At 54.1% G+C, this 18,954-nt stretch overlaps 1 protein-coding gene and 1 long non-coding RNA gene across 7 annotated transcripts in view; one reads left to right on the top strand and one right to left on the bottom strand.

Annotated features, from left to right (window-relative positions):
- LOC462578 (tenascin-X) overlaps positions 1-18,954 on the bottom strand; it is a 68,153-nt gene that overhangs the window by 33,309 nt on the left and 15,890 nt on the right. For 5 of the 6 annotated variants that reach the window (XM_054686766.2, XM_063812299.1, XM_009450945.5 and 2 more), the window contains exons 5-12: positions 14,783-14,939; positions 14,345-14,608; positions 12,814-13,554; positions 11,313-11,681; positions 9,976-10,272; positions 7,599-7,889; positions 6,931-7,236; positions 4,600-4,932 (exon numbers count right to left, since the gene is read on the bottom strand). In XM_054686766.2, coding sequence (XP_054542741.1) covers positions 4,600-4,932; positions 6,931-7,236; positions 7,599-7,889; positions 9,976-10,272; positions 11,313-11,681; positions 12,814-13,554; positions 14,345-14,608; positions 14,783-14,939 — 2,758 coding nt within the window. The remainder of the gene's footprint in view (positions 1-4,599; positions 4,933-6,930; positions 7,237-7,598; positions 7,890-9,975; positions 10,273-11,312; positions 11,682-12,813; positions 13,555-14,344; positions 14,609-14,782; positions 14,940-18,954) is intronic. The other variant, XM_063812300.1, reaches the window with a different exon arrangement.
- On the top strand, positions 12,938-18,903 carry LOC134810193 (uncharacterized). The gene is made up of 3 exons (XR_010157685.1): positions 12,938-13,110; positions 14,151-14,635; positions 18,444-18,903. It is a non-coding gene; the product is annotated as an uncharacterized LOC134810193 (long non-coding RNA).

An 18,954-nucleotide genomic window follows, 5' to 3' on the forward strand; every position in this document is an offset into this window, starting at 1 on the left:
ACCCTGGGAGAGTGCTGAAATTCCATCTATATGCCAATGACTCCAGATTTACACCCTCTGTCCAGATCTCCCCTGAACCCCAGACTAGTGTTCGTGCAACGTCTTCCTTGGAGGCCTACTTGTGTGTCAAACTCAACAAGTGCAAAACTGAGCCTCTGAGCTTCCTGACACCTGCTCCCGCCACAGCCTCCCCACCTCAGTAAGATTACAACTTTTTTTTTTTTGAGACGGAGTTTCGCTGTTGTTGCTCAGGCTGGTGTGCAATGGCGCCCTCTCGGCTCACCGCAACCTACACCTCCCGGGTTCAAGCGATTCTCCTGCCTTAGCCTCCTGAGTAGCTAGGATAACAGGCATGTGCCACCATGTCCAGCTAATTTTGTATTTTCAGTAGAGATGGGGTTTCTCCACGTTAGTCAGGTTGGTCTTGAACTGCCGACCTCAGGTGATCCGCCCGCCTCGGCCTCCCCAAGTGCTGGGATTACAGGCATGATCCTCCATGCCTGACCAGGATTACAACTTCATTCTTCCAGCTGCTCAGATATAAACCCCCAGAGTCATCCCCGAGTCCTCTCTTAAACTCCACATCCGCCCTGTGGGTATCCGCCTGTTGTCACTACCTTCAGAGTCTGACCCCTCCTTGCCACCTCCAAGCACCACTGGCTCCTCCTGGATTATCACAACATTCTCTCAGGTCATCGCCTTCTGCCCTCACCCCCCTTCAGTCTGTTGGGTCTGCAGCCAGAAGGATCCTGTTAACACATTAGCCAGAGTTGGTTCCCGCAGTGGCTTCTACCTCACTCAGGGTGAAATCCAAGTCCTGCACTGGCCTCTGAGGTCCCATATTCATCTCTTAGATCATTCCCTATTGCCTGCCCTCCTCCAACTCCACCACAAAACATACTGCATTCCTCACTGTCTGCAGACATCTGGGGCTGCTTCTCGCCTGCCAGTCTCTGCATTTGCTCTTCCTTCTGTCTGGGATGCTCTTTCCCCAAAGGCCTAGGTGGCTGTCCTCTCACCTCCTTCAGGGCTTTCCTCAGACACTGCCCTCGCAGTGAGGCCTTGCTGTCTCCCTACTAGGCTCTGCTTTTCCCCACCACTCATCACTGTCACATCCGGTGCCACTGACATATTTGTGCAATTTGTTGCCTGTCCCTCTCCACTAGAATGTGAGCTCCTCAGGCAGGAGCTTTGCTTTATTCACTGCTGTGTCCCAGTCCCTGGCACACAGTAGGTGCTCCACAAATGTCTGTAAAATAATGAGTGGTCTGCAGGTCTGGGCTCAGGACCTGCAGATCCCCACCACTCCCGCATGAGGAAGCACTCATTAGTGAGCGAACTAGAAGGTGGTCCCAAGAGGCAAAATGGCAGAGAAGGTGGCTGGATGGGTGGGGCTCCCAAGAACTTGTTTCTCTGGCTTCCTCCGGAGGGCAAGACAAGGCTCCAGGCAAGTGACAACTGCTTAAAACAGGCTGGTGACCAGGCCTCGGGCAGACAGAAATGAGTCAGGCTGGGGAGGGCAGGCATGGAGGCAGCTGAGGTGGTGGGAGGGAGCAGAGTGACCACCAAGTATTGAACATCTGCTATGTACAGGTACCAGGCTGGGCATTTTCTCTCATTTCATTTGCCTTCTAACCTTACTTGTTCCTGCAGCACCCATTCCCTGCTCCTTTTTGCCCTCTCTGCACTTCTTTCCATGAGGGAATGAAAATGTCCTTCACCATCAAGCTTTATTGCTGGTGGTTTGGATTAACTGGAAAGGTACAATTATAACGATTCATGACTCTGGCAGTCCCCATGCTGCATGTGGGACAGTCCTTTTCCAATTTAGAAGTGTGTCTAATGAGCTCCACGCACTTCTCCCCCTGGCAACTGCACTGTGTGTTCTGTCAGACACAGCCCCCAGCTTGGCGGACTCCAGCTGCTTCGTCCCTTTGCTGCTCTGATAATGCGCACTGATGCCCATTTCTTTCCTAAAGGGCCTCATCTATTTTATCCAGGACGTGTAAAATACATGTTTCAAAATATCCAGCATTAGAACATGGATATACAGGGATTCCCTCGTGGGAAGGTCTGAGCAAAAGACGAATGAGCTGAGAAGATGCCAGACATGTTACATCACCACCTTTAACCGTGACAACAAGCTGGGCAGCATTTACTCCCTCCTGAATATGAGGAAGCTGAGGTTCCAGGAGAGGAGGTAAGTTTTTCAAGATCATACAGCTGGCTGGGCACGGTGCCTCACGCCTGTAATCCCAGCACTTTGGGAGGCCAAGGCAGGTGGATCATCTGAGGTCAGAAGTTCAAGACCAGCCTGGCTAACATGGTGAAACCCTGTCTCTACTAAAAATACAAAAATTAGCCGGGTGTGGTGGTGGGCGCCTGTAATCCCAGCTACTTGGGGGGCTGAGGCAGGAGGACTGCTTGAACCTGGGAGCCAGAGGTTGCAGTGAGCTGAGATCATGCCGCTGCACTCCAGCCTGGGTGACAAAGCAAGACTCTGTCTCAAAAAAATAATAATAAAATAAAAAAATAAAAATCATACAGCTGAGAACACAGGAAGACAGGAAGGAACTCAGTTTGTCAGATTCCCAAACTCCATTTATCTCTACTGCACCACCTTGGTCAGTGCCTGACAGAGCCCATCCTTATCCCAGGGACCAGGCACAGGGCCTCATAGAGCCCAGTGTGGGTCCCTGGGACAGAGCGGCAGAGGGAGGGTCACTCCAGGAGCAGCCTTGGCAGCATGTCTGGGCCTGGCACCAGCCTCCACCCTACAACCTCAGGCCCCAAGGACAGCCACTCAGGGTGGCTTTGCCTTCTCCCTCTTCTCAGGGCTGACTGAGGCAAAGAAAATAAATTGAGGGTGGAAGGTTCTGGAAATGAAATCACCCAAGTCATGATGAGGCTGAGCTTGGTGGAATTACAGAAACCACGCTCTGGAAAACTATCTATTTCTCTACTGTTAATTTTTTAATCTTTCCCCTTATAGTAAAAGTTATTTTTGAGAAAGGTGTGTCTTTGTTTCTGTGAGCAAAGGGAAAAAGAGATTCCCCTCACTGTGACTAAACCGGACAGGTCAGCCCGAGGGTCCCAGAGGCACTGCTGTCCACTCAGCCTCTTGGGCTGAGGCCCTGGAAAGGAGGTGCCCAGGCTGGTCCTGTGTGGTGGTGGATGTGGCCCTGTAACCAGGCCTGAGAGAAAGGGTGGAAGGGATGTTCTTCTTTGCTGTAAAGTCACTCACTGGATGAGTATTAAAGAAAGCCTTGTGGCCGGGCGTGGTGGCTTATGCCTATAATCCCAGCACTTTGGAAGGCCAAGGCGGGTGGATCACTTGAGGTCAAGAGTTTGAGACCAGCCTGGCTGACATGGTAAAACCCCATCTGTATTAAAAATACAAAAATTAGCCAGGTGTGGTGGTGCGTGCCTGTAATCCCAGCTACTCGGGAGGCTGAGGCAGGAGAATCACTTGAACCTGGGAGGCAAATGTTGCAGTGAGCCAAGATTGCACCACTGCATTCCAGCCTGGGCAACAGAGCTCAAAAAACAGAAAGAAAGGAAAGAAAGAAAGAAAGAGAGACAGAGAGAGAGAGAGACAAGAAAGAAAGAAAGAAGGAAGGAAGGAAGGAAAGAAAGAAAGAAAGAAAGAAAGAAAGAAAGAAAGAAAGGAAAGAAAGAAAGGAAGAAAAGAAAGAAAGGAAGAAAAAGAGAGAAAGAAGAAAGAGAAAGCTTTGTGGTCAGGCGTGGTGGCTCACGTCTGTAATATCAGAATTTTGGGAGGCCGAGGCAGGTGGCTCACTTGAGGATTGGAGTTTGAGACCAGCCTGGCCAACACGGTGAACCCTGTCTCTACTAAAAATACAAAAAAGTAACCAGGTGTGGTGGCACGCATCTGTAGTCCCAGCTATTTGGGAGGCTGAGGCAGGAGAATCACTTGAACCTGGGAGGCAGAGGTTGCAGTGAGCTGAGATCGCACCACTGAACTCCAGGCTGGGCAACAGAGTGAGACTCTGTCTCAAAAAAAAAAAAAAAAAAAAGACAAGAAAGAAAAGAAAGCTTGCTTCAAGCTGTACTGATGAAGAGGCCAATGTCTCATGCGCATTCTCCCATCCAAGTACTAACCAGACCTGACCCTACTTAGCTTCTGAGATCAGAGGAGATGATGGGACACCTTCAGGGTGGTATGGCCTTAGATTCATGTGCATTCTGACCAAGTAACTGAACCAGCCAAAGGGGACAAAGCAGACCTCAGAGTAAGAATATTTATAACAATTCTCACAGCAGACACTGGCAGCATATTTACTTTTGCCAGGCCCATTCTTGATGCTTTACATCTGTTAAATCACTTAACCCTCACAATAACTCTGTGAGGTAGGTGTCCCCATTTTACGGACAAGGAAACAGAGGTGCAGAAAATTTAAAACTTGCTCAGGGCCATGAAAGCTGGTGGTACGCCAGTCCCCAGTGACATGCTCTTTCTAGGTCTTCCCCTGGCAGGCAGCCTCAAGGTTCCACTGGAGCAAGGAGAGCAACTGGCTACAGGGAAGCTGGGAGCCAGCAGTGGGAGGGAACCAAAGCAGGCCCCTGCCCCTCACTCACCTGTCACGCCCACGGCGGACACCGGGCCCACGCGCTGCCCCTTGTGGAGGCCGTACAGGTGCATCTTGTACTTGTGCCCGGGCTCTAGGCCTCCCACGGTGACCTCGCTCTCCTTGCCCCCAACACGCACCGCCCGGGGCCGCCCGTCCCTGTCCTTGTACTGCACGGTGAAGGAGTCGAAGCTGCCCTGGGGGACGGTCCAGAAGAGGCTCAGCGAATCAGGGGAGGATCCTGTCACTGTCAGCTCCCCCAGGAGCGGCTCCTCGGGGGACTCTGGGGCCTCCGTGCCCAGTTCTGTGGGGCTGGGGGTCTCGTCCACATCCTCCTGAGGAGCTGAGAGAAGAGACAGAGGCATAAAGGGCTGCTGGCTTTGCTGCTGCTGCCCACAGATGACAGCCATGGAAATGCCCTTACGCTGTGGGCTCAGGGGCTCTGTAGCCTTTGTATTTGCCATTTGGTCACTCACAGATGGAGAAGGCTGAGACAGCCCTTGCCCCATCCCGCTCTGGTGGGTTCTGTGGGGGTGAGGGGTCTTCCTTCGTGTCTGAGAAAGGAGCTGAGATGGGAAGAGAGGAAGCCTCTGAGGGTTCTTCCAAACCACGTTCACTGACAGTGCTGACCTCAGACAGTGAGGAGGGCAATGAGGCCTCTTCCTACCTGTGCCCTCCCCAGGGCACTCTGGCTGCCCCACCCCTCATATGAGGATCTGACCATGGAATGTGCTCTTGCTGTGGCCTCCCCAGGCAGCCCTGCCCTTCCCTCCCCTTTAACCCCAAGGAATGAATTGCTAAGGCAGGGCTCCAGGCATGAGTGGGAGAAAAATTCTGGGGTGAGTGGGATCCAAGGAGGGGCATGTCCTTCCCTGGCTGGCTCTGGAATCACAGCCCTGTGGGCACCTACCCGCCCCCTACAGTTAGGTCTCTGCTGAGGCTCCATGGAGTGGGGAGACTGTGGCACAAGGGAAACCAGCCCGTCTGTGACCTGCTACATGGGGGACTACTTTGGGATAGCAGATTGAGGAAAGAATTGGCAAGAATGACAACCCAGAGGAAGGGAGGGAGGTGGGGAGCAAAAAAGATTACTGGGAAGTGACAGAGTCAGGGAGAAATTGCAGCTCACTCTGAAAATGCTTTGCTGCTCCAAGCACTATTCTAAGTGTGTGGGGGTTTTTTTGTTTTTTGTTTTTTGTTTTTTTTTGAGATGAAGTCTCACTCTGTCACCCAGGCTGGAATGCAGTGGCGCGATCTCGGCTCACTGCAAGCTCCGCCTCCCGGGTTCACGCCATTCTCCTGCCTCATCCTCTTGAGTAGCTGGGACTACAGCTGCCACCATGCCTGGCTAATTTTTTGTATTTTTAGTGGAGACACGGTTTCACCGTGTTAGCCAGGATGGTCTCGATCTCCTGACCTCGTGATCCACCCGCCTCGGCCTCCCAAAGTGCTGGGATTACAGGCATGAGCCACTGTGCCTGGCCTTTCTAAGTGTTATACATATATTAACTCATGTAATTCCAACAGCTCTGTGCAGTGGTAACCATTATCCCCACCTGACAGAAGGGAAAGCTGAGGCACAGAGAGGTTAAGCAATTTGCACAAGGTCCTACAGGAAGTAAGTTGCAAGGCTGGTAGTGAGACTCGGGCAGTTGGCTCTGGAGTCTTTGCTCCTAACCACTATCCACACTATCTCTCATCAAATAATTCACAGGCCAGGGGAATGGCACTGGACAGGGAAAGGCTGGGGACATGGAGGAACAGGCTGGGATGCTGGGCTGAACACAATCCCTTTGCCCTGTTCCAAGGGGGCTGGGAGTCAAGGAGTCGGGAGCTGAGAGGAGTCCTTTTCATGTTGCAAAAAGGCTGGAGAAACGTGGTGCTCTTGTCACTTGGATCTGCCACCTCTGAACACAGCAGAAATGGCAGGAGGTTGTGGGCAGCAGGTGACAGAAGCCCAGAAGTGACCATGGCCCAAACCAGACCATGAAGGAGCCCAGTAAAAACTGAGGGGTGAGAACACAGTGACCGAATGGTGAGGACAGCTGTGGGGAGGACAGCCCCAGGTGGAAGGATGAGTCCAGGTGCTTGGAATGGGGGAAAATAGGACCTGCCCTTGGAGATGAAGAAGTGAGGCTGAGGAAGAGATGAGGAGGTGAAGGCTCGATGAGGGGGACCTGGCATGCAGAGGACAGGAGAGCAGTGCGGGAGGAAGTGGGTGGAGGCTTTGGCAAAATGAGCTGAGAAGGCGAAGATGGAGGGAGGCTGGAAGGAGCCCCAGCCAAGTCCCGCTCACAGGATGGGGCTAGCAGGGGAGGGAGGCCTGGCAGCCATGACTCACCAGTCTTGGCCACCACAGACTCGGGCCCCACACGCTGCCTGCCACGAAGCCCGTAGAGGTTCATCTTATACTTCCGGTCGGGATCCAGGCCGGGGATGGTAACCTCATTCTCATCCCCCGCAACAGGCACTGCCTGGGGCTGCCCCTGTGCATCCTTGTACTGGACCATGAATGAGTCGAAGGGGCCCTGGGCCACTGTCCATGAGAGACGCAAGGAGTCTGGGGTCACGCCGGTCACTGTCAGTTCCCCCAGGAGGGGCTGCTCCAGGAACTCAGGGCGGGGGGACTCCTCTTTCCTCTCTGGAGCTGTAAACAAGGAGATCCAGCCAGGTGCTGAACTGGCAGCCTGGGACTGGGGCTTGGGGTTTGGACGGGATGTCACACCTACGGGGGGTGGGGGGTCACTAGTCCATTAATTCGAGTGCTAAACTTCTGGGAAGCCTGACGCAGCCAGGGTATGACACACCTTCTGGGCCACGGGGAGCTGCTGCTTGGGATGGAAGGGGCCCAGCAGTGCGGGGGAGTCTGGCTGCCCCTCAGCCCTGGAGTGGGGCCAGGAAGCTGGAGTCAGCTGTCTTGCTGGGGGACCCCAGCTGGTTTCGGGCTGAAGGGAAGTGTGCATGGGGCTGAGAAGGGGTCACATGGGGGCTGAGGTGGCTGCTACTCACCAGTGGTGCCATCGGCCGTGAGGGGGCCATACCGCTTCTTGTTCGCAATTCCAAACAGAGTGAATCTGTACTTGTGGTCAGGGTCCAGTGAGGAGACAACAAATGAACGCTCAGGCCCTTCCACAGGTACCACCTGGGGCCGTCCATCCCTGTCCCTGTACTGGACCATGAAGGTGTCAAACTGGCCCTCAGGGACAGTCCAGGAGAGGTGCAGTGAATCTGGGGTAGGGTCTGTCACCCACAGGTTTCCCAGGCGGGGTGGAGTCCCTGGACTTGGGTCACTCTGAGGCACTAGGAAGAGTGGGTAGAGAGAAGGGAGAGACTTAGGTCCAAGGAGAATGGGGAAGCCAAATCCCACATAGGAATGCTGTGTGAGGCTGTGCAGGTTGTTCACTGCACAAAAGTGCATTTGCTGAGGGAGTACAGAGGGACTGAAATCCAGCCAGCACTCCGCTTGCCGAGCTGTGTGCCCTGGTGAGGAGTGGTGTCCACTTTAAGGAATGGGTGCCTTCTTTCAAACGGCATGGAAGCACTGCGTGGACTAGTGTGGCTCTGCCTCCAACCACAAACCAGAGCAGCAGGGAGCTTCAGAAAGAGGGGAGCCCAGCCAGGCCCTTTCACATCTCCATAGCCAGGGAAATCTTCCCAGTACAACCTGCATTGCTTCCAAGCTTAACTACTAGCTGGCTTCTTCTCCAAGAGAGGAGAGCACAATCCTTGAAGCGTTTTAATGTGGGACAGCCTCCCTCATCTATGCTGCAGGCCTCTCCTCCTCTTTGGGAACTTTGACCCATGGATGGACTCCCTCGCCTGCAGCACTGACCCTTCACTCCCCAGCAGCTGTGCCATCAGCATTTCAACAAGCTACTGTCACACCCCTCCTCACCCCCATTCTGTGTGCATCTCTCTCTAGCCTCCATCTTCCCTCTTTGCTCTCATTCCCAGCCCAGATTCCAGAAAGTGATGTCTACACTGATTGTAGCCATGTCCTCACCTCCACCACCCTCCCGATCCAGCTTCACCCCTCCACCAGGCAGCAGCTCTCATGCAGGCCAGTGGTGGCCTTGCCATTGCTAAATTCTGTGGACACTCCGTAGCCCTTGAATCACTGTTCCGGAATCTGACAAGTCCAACCGCACCCTCCTTCCTGGAGTCCAGACAGCACCCTCCCTGGTTCTGCCCCTCCCTGCAAGTCACTCCTCAAGCTACCCTGTGGGCTCTTCTTCCTCTGCCTCCGCTGTAAGTGTAGGCTGTCGACAGGGTTCCAGTGGCCCTGTCTCTTCCCCAACCCCACACTACTACTCTGGTGCCTCAATTCTCCTGACCTATAAAGTAGGCATGCCTCCCAGGTGTGCTTTATGGGGTGTGATGATCCACTTAGAGAACATCTTGATCACAACTGACTCTCAATAAATGCACAAAAGGTATTTATGTAAGTGTCCCTTAGATATTGATCTAAGTTTATCTAAGGCGTTGTTCCCCACCTCTGCTGCTCCCTGCCTCAGGGAATGGGACTGTCTCATCCAGAACCCTGGGCGCTGCCTGGTACACCTTGCTTTCCTTCGCCTCCCCCATCCAGCCCCACTGCCACCATCCCAGCTGACCCATCATCATTTTTCTTTTTTTTGAGACAGGGTGTTGCTCTGTGCAGAGTGTGGATAGCACCCAGGCTGGAGTACAGTGGCACAATCATGGCTCTCTGCAGCCTCGGTCTCCTGGGCTCAAGCGATCCTCCCACCTCAAGCCTCTCAAGTAGCTGGGACTACAGGCACGCACCACCACGCCTGGCTAATATCTTTTGTTATAGTAGAGATGGGGGGTCTCACTATGTTGCCAGGTTGGTCTCAAACTCCTAGCCTCAAGTGATCCTCCTGCCTTGGCCTCCCAAGGTGCTGGGATTATAGGCAGGATCAACCCTGCTAGCCCTTACCAGCTCTTAACTCACTTCTTCAGCTAGTCTCAGCAGCCACCCGGCTATTTGCAAGATAAATATCTAGTCTCATCACTCTCCCACTTTACCCTTCAGAGGCCCTCTAGGGGCCTTCGAATGAGGCCCAAGCCCCTCAGCACAGCACAGGAAGCCCTGAGACCAGGCCCTTTGGCATCCCCCACATGCCCTGTTCTCCAGCCAGAGGAAACTGTGACAGTGATTCTCTTACTGGCCATGCTCTCCCCACCTTACTCACCGTGACTCCCTCAGGCTGCACTGAGCTTCTCAAACTCTTTGCCTGCCCCACCACTACTTTCCCTTCAGAATTCAGCTCATGCACCATTGCCTCCAGGAAGCCTTCCTGGAGCTCCCAAAGCAGGTTCCCAAAGCACTGAGAAAACCTCTTCAGGGCAGTACAGAGGGCAGGGTGTTACTGCTGTCACTCACAGATCTTGGCTTCAGCCACCAGCGGACCATGCCTCTTCTTGCCAACAAACCCGTACAGGACAAATTTGTACTTGCGGCCAGGATCCAGGGAGGTGATGACAGCCGAGCGCTGGGGTCCTTCCACGGTCACCACCTGGGGCTGCCCATCCCTGTCCTTGTACTGGATCACGAAGGAGTCAAACTCGCCCTCGGGGACCGTCCAGCGCAGGAGCAAGGAGTCGGAGGTCCTGTCTGTTACCGTCAGCTCACCCAGGCGTGGTGGGCCTGAGGACTTCCCAGGCTTCTCCTCATCCTTGTCTGGAGTTTGAGAGGCAAAAGCAAAGCATAGTGGACTCAACCGTTCTCTTGTCTGTGTCTCCTTCCCTCTCCCATGCCCACCTCACTCCATCCTGGATAGATCCCTCCCCGGAAGACTCTATCTGCCCACCCCTCAGTGACTAGCTCTCCTGGAAGAGGGGCATTTCCCTCTCAATCTCTGCTTCTTCCCTTGTGACAGTTTCTCCATCCCTCACAAGGTCTTGGTCTCTCTGCACACCAGGATCTTTGTGGGGGTTTCAGGTCCCCCTGGTTCTGAATGAGAGTTTCAAGCCTCCCTGCTGCAGCATCAGAGCAGTCTGAAAGCTCCTCTGCCCACCTGAGCTGCTGTCTCTCTTACCACCCTCTCTTCCAGTGGTGAGCCTGACCTGGAGCTGGGGGATGAGTCTGCCACCCTGGTCCCACAGAGAGGAACAAAGAGGGGATGTGAAAGCCAGGTACCCCAGGACCTGTCTTTCACTGGTCCTGCAAACCTCATCCATGTCTGAAGTCCTGATGGCTGTGGAGCCCCCTGCCCCAAGGAGCCTTCACCCCCAGCAGAAACTGGCTGATGGGACCATGGACTGCTGTCCACTGCAAACCAGGCTCCCAGGGACGAGGTATTGGGGGCTGAGGGTCAGTGTCCAGAGGCCTTCCCATGCCCACCCTGAAAGATTTATAGGGCAGGGAAGGGCAGAGGAGCAACCAAAGAGTGGGGGCAGGGGACAGGGCAAGAAAAGCTGCAGGTGGAGGGCCAGGGACCTTCAGCCTCTCTCCTGGAATCTCTGTCCCACCCTCGGCCTTTTTACCTCTGCCTCTTTCCCCTCTCCCCACCCATCCTCATCATTGTTTTAAGATCCCCCTCCATCCATCTTCCTGCTGAACCTGCAATTCCTTTTCTCTCCTTTTCTCCTCTATCCAGCCCCAAACATCAGCCCTGCCCTTCACTGGCCCCTCAATATCCATCCTACCTCTGAAGTCCCAATAACCCCAGCTCCTCCCCCAATCTCAGGATATTGATCTGAGCAGAGTCCAAGATGTACCCATAATGCCTTGGTAGATGATGGGGTCAGAGGGCTTGCCCCCAGGAGGGACCCCATGAAGTGACAGCTCATACGGGGTTCCAGGAGGGGGTGGAGGCACCAGAGCCTGGCGGATGTCCCCTGGCAGCACTTCCTCATGTGCCCCCGGCCCCTCGGGCACCCGCATGCGCAGTTGGAAGTGGGCAAAGGTGTCAGGCTGGGCGGTCCAGACCACATGGAGGCGCCCTGTCTCATCTCTGCCCAGCACCCTCAACTCTCCCAGCTCCTGGGGGCGCTGCTGCAGGAGAGGAGCCTGGGCCCCTTGCGTCGTTGAGGGGCCTGAGGGAGGAGGCTCATCGGTAGTCCCCAAGAGGCCCGAGGGTGAGGACCCTGGGAAGGGGCAGGGTGAGAAAAAGAGGAGAGTCCAGTATGAGAACTAGAAAGGAATCCCCAGTCCCCAGGTTCTGCCCTCCAGCCTCTAAGAGCCTTGTTCTACTTCTACTTCTGGTTCCCTCACCTGGGCCACTCCCTCCTCCCAAAGGTCAGCCAATCCTCCAAACACCCCCATCTACCACATTCCTGAACAGACGGGCCTGTGCTTCAGGCAGATAATAAGTAAAATAAAGCCTGCTATCCTTCACCCCACAAGGCTTCCATGACCTCCAGCCCCCGGAGACTTCCATGTCCCTCCCCACATACATCCCCCCCACTGGGTGGTGGTCAGGTGGCTTCCATTAGTGCTGCAGTGAGAAGCCTGGAAGAAAGACAGTGGTGTTAGAGAGGGAGGATGCAAGAGGAGAGTGGGCAGTGGGAAGAGAGAGAGGGTGTGGGGGTGGACATCCAGGTCAGGTGGCATCTGGGCCCTATGGGGGAAGAAGAGGTCCACCACCCTCCCCACAGCAGCCACAGGGTGCCCTTTCCCCAAGCCCAGACATCGTTCCTGTGGGAGAGACCAGCATAAAGTGAGCCAGGGGGTCTGAAAAGCCAGCTTAAGAAGCAGTGGTTTCACCTCCCCAATATACAGTTGCTGCCTGATGGCACCCAGGCCACCCCCACGCAGTTCTGATGTGTCCCTTCAAGGTCAAGGCCAAATTGTGGAAAACAGTAACCACTAACCACAGTCTTCAGCCACTCTCACCACAGTGAGTCAGAACGGGAATCACTGTTTTCAATTCCCAGCCCACTCAAACTGCTCCAGTGAATCTTTGCAGGTGCCCCAACCACATCACCCTCTATTGCCTAAAATAACAATCCTGGAAGTGTCCCGGGAAACCCCAAAGAAGGGGCTGCCTTGACCTTAGGCATCCACAGGATGGATGCCAGGACCCTGGGGTGGGGACGTCTTCTAGGGACAATGGACTCGTGCTTTGTCCTGGGGGCCCTCTGGAGCCCCGGCCAGGTAGGGCCTGAAGGTAGAAGGGTGCAGTGGGGGGTGGCAGTGGGAGGAATTCATGAATGCAGGCTCCAACGGCAGGTGAGGCTGGACAAGAGATAGGTGTCCCGTGGCCCCAGCCCACGCTACCTGTGGTGGTGATGAAGGCGTAGGACTTGGAGGTCTGCCCCGCCCGCACCCCGTGGACCTCCACGTGGTAGGTGGTGCCGGGCCTGAGGTCGGGCAGGCTGACGGTGCGCGTGGTGCCCGGCACAGTCAGCTCACCGCCGGGGCCCTCTGCAGGCGGCTGAGGCCGCCAGCGCAGCACCACGCGCTCGAACTGGCCGCGGAGCCCGTCGAGAGACACGAGAAGCGCGCCATCGGCGGAACTGCCCAGCACCTCTGGCTTGGGGTGGCGGGACGCAGCCACCCGGTCGACGCCTTCAGGCGAGAGGCCGTAGATTCCCTGGTTGGAGTCCCGTTTCCTGGTGCCGGGATCAGGGCTGGCGGTGGGGCGGGGGTGGCGGGGCGGGGTTGCGGGGGAGCCGGCGGGGGCGGCGGCCAACAGACGCCGCTGCAAGTATTCATGGATGTGGCGCGCCACCGACGTGTAAGTCTGGTTGGCCCGCAGTGGGTAGCCGTGAGCCCGCAGGTGGCGCTCCAGGTCCTGCACCGTGCCGCGGAAACGGCTCAGCTCGGCCGTCAGGTTGCCCCAAGGCCGCCGTGGGGGCTGGGACAGGCTTGGCCTGGGCGGGGACTCCTCCTCCCTTTCCTCTGCGGGCCTCGAGGGCCGAGGGGGCCGTGGGGGCCGCGGGGCTGGGGCTGGCCGGGGCCGGGACTTGGGGGGCGGGGCTGGGGGGCGCACCTCCGGGTAACTGTAGTGGCCTGGTGCTGCCAGGGGCGAAAAAGGGGAGAACAGGTCAGTGGCAGCTCCCTCCCGGCACTCCTTCCCGCGGCAGCCCCTCCCTCGATCCCTCCCACCAGAGCCAGAGGCCTCTTCCCTGTGCCCCAGCCCCACCTGGAAAGAGAACGGAGGGAAATCGGTCAGTGTCCCGCAGCCCCCCCATTCCCCTCCAAGCCCACCACTGTTGGTGCCCTAGAAAGAAGAGAGAAGCCCGTGGGTGGGGCCCTGTAGCTGAAGGAGAGAAAGGGGAGTTGGGGAAGAGAACGTGAGCTACAGCGAGGTGGGTGTCCCCCTGTCACAGGAAAAGAAAAATATCCAGGTATCTGTTAAGAAACCTCGAGGTTTAGTGGAAAATCACTGCTGTGAGACCCACCTCCCAGCAATCCCAATCCAAAAGTCAACAGGACTGATGATCTCTAATCTGCCTAATTCCAGTCCCACAAGATCTATCAGCACAAGGCCTGTCCCGGTACCTAAATTTAAAAAAGAACCTCCCTTAACTGACTGGATCAGGCAGCATCTCCTATTCACTTCTCTCCCTGGGGCCATTCCTTTCATAGGCTAACCTGCAACCTTCCTACAGGACTCCAGGCATCTGAGGGCTCTGTCTCCCCAGTGGCCTCAGGACAGAGCAAGGCCCCCAGCAGGTGCCTCGAGACTGCCACACACCTGCCAGAAGCATTCAGAGGAGTCTGTGAGCCCTGAGCCTGGGCTCCTGAGGAGGAGGATCCAAGGCTGGGAAACCAGGGCCCTTCCCTAACCTCTGGCCAGCCATACCTGTGTTGGCCCTGACAGAAGCTGGGTAGCTGACTGCCCGGCCCCGCTCCGCTGTGACAGTCACCACATATTCTACGCCTGGCATCAGGTCAGTCAGCAGCATCCCGTCTGCTTCAGGGGGCACTTCCAGCCGCACCCTCTGGTTGCCGGCACTGACGTAGGACACCACAAATCGGTCCACCTCAGCCTGGGGACGCAGCCAGCCAAGCTCCAGTGTTGTCGGTGTCACAGCCACCACTCGGAGGTCCTGGGGCCCATCGATCACTAGCCAGGTTAAAGAGGAGGGCTCAGGTGGGTGTCTGGTTCTTCAATCATCATCTTTCCTTCCAAGAGCCTAGCCCCCATCCAGCCCCTTCCTTCTGCCCTCCCGGAGGGCAGATTCCCTCTCTAGTCCAGATCTCCACTCAGGACACCCCTCCCCACAGCCCCAGCTCTCACTGGTGGTGATGGTCTTGGAGGCAGGAAGGCCCCAGCTGGTCCCTCGAAGGGCTCGGACAGTGACCTGGTACTCCTGTCCAGGGGCCAGTCCTCTCTGGTCATAGGCTGAGGCAGAGCTTGGAACCCGTGCTGTGAATGGGGGGCTCGCCCCCTCTGTCTGTGAGAGAGAGCACCAGGTGGCTCAGGGGCTGGCACTCTTGCCTCTGCTGCTCAATCCCCCTTATCTCTTCTTTATCCAATTCTAAACAGTGTCAACATGGTACTGTGTGGAACTTGACCCCGTACAAGCTGGGGAGCAAACATGCTGAGAGCGCTAACTCCTTGTGAGCCACTGTTCTAGGCGAGGTACACACATGAACTCACTTAATTCTCACAACAACCCTACGAAACAGGTCCTATTAGTCCCATTTTACAGATAAGGAAACTGAGACACAGAAGGACAAGTATCTTGCCAACGTCACCAACACCAAGAAAATGGCAAGAATTTAGGCCCTGGCAGTGTGATCCCAGAGTCCCCTCTCATGGGCACCCCCTATTTATCTGTCAGAGTCCCCTCTCATGGGCACCCCGTGTTCATCTGCCAGAATTCCACCCAACATGCACCAGGACTCTCCCTCCAGCTTTGCCCTGGCAACTCTGACCACCTGGGCATGAGGAGCCTTTTCCTAAGCTTGGTCCTGTCAGAACAAATGAAGTAGATCAAGGATGCCCCTTCAAGTTGCACTTTCTCCTTAAAGGGTCTGCCTCACCCTGAACCTCCTCGTAGATGCCTGCTCATGGCTGTGTAATAGGAGTGGGACCCGCATCACAACCTTTCCCTTGAGGGACTTTTCTTGTCCCTTCACCCGGGTTGTAGGCTCCTCAAAACAAGAACCACCTGCTCAAAGTTCCACAAATATGTTTCCTGATTGTTGATTTTGTACCTGGCATCATGCTGGGCATTGGAGACACAAAAATAAAATATATGGTCCCTGTCCTCAGGTAGCTGAGACTCTAATAGCTAAATGTATGGCCACATCTTGAATATATGAGATACTTACAACAATCTCTATGCTTAGCAAATGCTTGTGAGAAAACAACAGTCCTACAAGTGTATATTTAAGGAATTATGATTATGTGTGGTGCCTCCAAAGGGAATCTACTGGACCTTGCTCCAGGCAGGGTCTCCTGGAATGCCCACCACTGGGGAAACAGGAGGAACTGGACATCTGTGAGCATTCTAACAGCCCCACATTTCGCTGTGCTGTCCAGCTAGGACAGCCTTAGCTAAGGATGCTGTGTTCTGCCTAGCTATGTTGGCTGTGATGGGGACACCTCCATTCAGCCAAGTAGGATTGGAAATTTCAAAAGGTACTCTCCTAAACCAAGAGAACTGTGGGGAAATCAACATAGTAAATACCAAAGTATAAAACCAGATGAGAAGGCCACGTAGAGATTTCTGGGTTGAGGATGAAGTAAAGCTTTGTCAGTTTTCTGGGTTGAAAAGTTTTCCTGGGCACATAGGACCTCCAGCCCTCTCCTATTCACCCTGCCTTAGAATACCCCAGCCTAGGAAGCCTTGGGTTGGCCTCAACTCAAGACCCATGAAATCCTTACCCTTCCCAGAATTTATTTGTTCATTTTCTCTGTGTGTATGTCTCTTTCTCTTTATCCACACCCACCCCATCCCCACAGCCGCAATACACACACCTTGGATGCTCCCTGATGATGTCTGGTTCTTTCAGTGAGGCAAGCGTATCCCCAGAGTTCTCCTTCTCCCTATATATATCCTTTAGACACTTCTTGGTTCCTCCTGAGATCCATCTGGAACAGTCCCCTGAAAGTCCATCAACCTAACCCATGTCTCCTACGTCTCCTAGCACCATCTTACTGGTCTGAACCAGGCTTTCTTTTTTCTTTTTTTGAGAGGGAGTTTTGCTCTTGTTGCCCAGGCTGGAGTGCAATGGCGCGATCTCAGCTCATCGCGAGCTCTGCCTCCCGGGTTCAAGCGATTCTCCTGCCTCAGCCTCCCGAGTAGCTGGGATTACAGGCATGCGCCACCATGTCCGGCTAATTTTGTATTTTTAGTAGAGACGGGGTTTCTCCATGTTGGTCAGGCTGGTCTCGAACTCCCGACCTCAGGTGATCCACCCACCTCAGCCTCCCAAAGTGCTGGGATTACAGGCGTGAGCCACCACACCTGGCCCTGAAGCAGTCTTTCTAAACAGATGCTGGCAGCTGGCTCTGCCCCTTGGTAAAGCTTGGCTGCTTCACTGATTTTTTTTTTTTTTTTTTTTTTTTGAGACGGAATTTCGCTCTTGTCTCCCAGGCTGGAGTGCAATGGCACGATCTCAGCTCACTACAACCTCCGCCTCCCAGATTCAAGGGATTCTCCTGCCTTAGCCTCCCAAGTAGCTGGGATTACAGGCATACACCACCATGCTCAGCTAATTTTGTATTTTTAGTAGAGATGGGATTTCACTATGTTGGTCAGGCTGTTCTCAAACTCCTGACCTCAGATGATCCACCCACTTTGACCTCCCAAAGTGCTGGGATTACAGGCATGAGCCACTGTGCCTGGCCTGCTTCACTGATTTTGTTCTTGGGAAGTTTTAGAGTTTATCTCAATATTAACCTTGTGGCTCCAGATGAACTCTACCTTGGCTGGTCCTTGGAGCTTATCTCACCCTCATTGCTGTTTTTAGACTAGACCCAAGCAAAAACTTCTCTGAGGCTGTGAGGTTTTGAGTCCCAGTGAACGCTTAGCCTAGCCCTGGTTTCCAGGCTGCAGGACACACCCAGACAAGGAATATCTGAACCTCTTTCTCATTCAGGAACTCATCTCCCTCAGTTTCCCCATGCTTTCTCTCACATTCATAGTGGAGCTAGCACTTTGCAAAATAGCAACATTCCTTCACTTAGTGGGCCTCAGGCTGGAGGGGCATCAGAATCACCTGGAGGGCTTGTTGCAATACAGGTTACTGGGCTCTGTGCCCAGACTTTCTGACTCAGTAGATCTAGTGGGGGAGTCTGACAATTTGCATGCCTAACATACTCCCAGGTGATGCTGATGCTGCAGGTCCAGGGAACACACTTTGAGAACCACTGAGTCAGAGTAACAGCGCCACATATACAGGGAGAGGAGAAACTTTCTTCTTCTGCATTCTGAAAAATAATTCCAATAACTAGGTATGTCCCTTGATCTGGAATAGCAGAGTTTGGGCTTTGAGAGAGAAGTGCTTCTGGGAAGAGGGAAGGTAAGAGGTAGAGATAGGCTTCTAGGATGACAGCAGCAGCCAGAGGACAGACAGCTACTGAATATACTCTGTACCCACAGAAATGGACAAAGGGTAGCTGGGCATTGTGGCAGGTGTCTGTAATCCCAGCTACTTGGGAGGCTGAGGCAGGAGAATCATTTGAACCTGGGAAGCAGAGGTTGCAGTGAGCCGAGATTGCGCCACTGCACTCCAGCCTGAGCAACAAGAGCGAAAATCTGTCTCAAAAAAAAAAAAAAAAAAAAAGAAAGAAAGAAAAGAAAAGAAATAGATGGCACTTGCCAAGGCAGAAGGTACGATGCCAGGGACCAGCTACAGACAGCAGAAAGCATGGTCTGAGGGTGGGTAGCCCAGGCCCAAGAGGAGTGTCTGGGGACCAATTTTACAGGAGTGTTTTCCACACCCAGGCTCAGAGAAGACCCAGAATGTGACAGACGCCCATACCGAGAGCAGAATGGATGAGCTAAGAACATGGCCAAGCCTGGCACAGGCCAACTTGGCACCACTACCCTGGCTCTGAGTGAGGGAGAAAGTCTAGGGCTTCAACTGGAAAGCGGCGCCCTTGACAACACCAAGGATCGGTTTGTATTTATTTACTCAGAGCAGGAGACAACTGCTGCCCTAAAAGCTCCTCTTATCTCAAGTGTTTATTTTAATTCTTCTTTCCCTGAAGTTTCTTAAGAAACTTCCTTTTCGAAGTCCCACCCTTTCAAGATTAGAGCTATGTAAATAATATATACAGAGAAGAAGAGAGTGGGAGAAACACTTTAAAATGTTAGCAGTGCTTGTTTTAGTGAGGAGCAGCCAGGAATTGTTTTTCTTTTCTCTAGTTGCCAAATTCTTGTCTCGTGATTAAAGTATTTTTATAACAACAACAAAAAAAGATGTTTAAACAGAAGAAAAAATTCAAGCTATCTT

The sequence above is a fragment of the Pan troglodytes genome, chromosome 5 (assembly GCF_028858775.2).
Source record: "Pan troglodytes isolate AG18354 chromosome 5, NHGRI_mPanTro3-v2.0_pri, whole genome shotgun sequence".
Lineage (NCBI taxonomy): Eukaryota > Metazoa > Chordata > Mammalia > Primates > Hominidae > Pan > Pan troglodytes.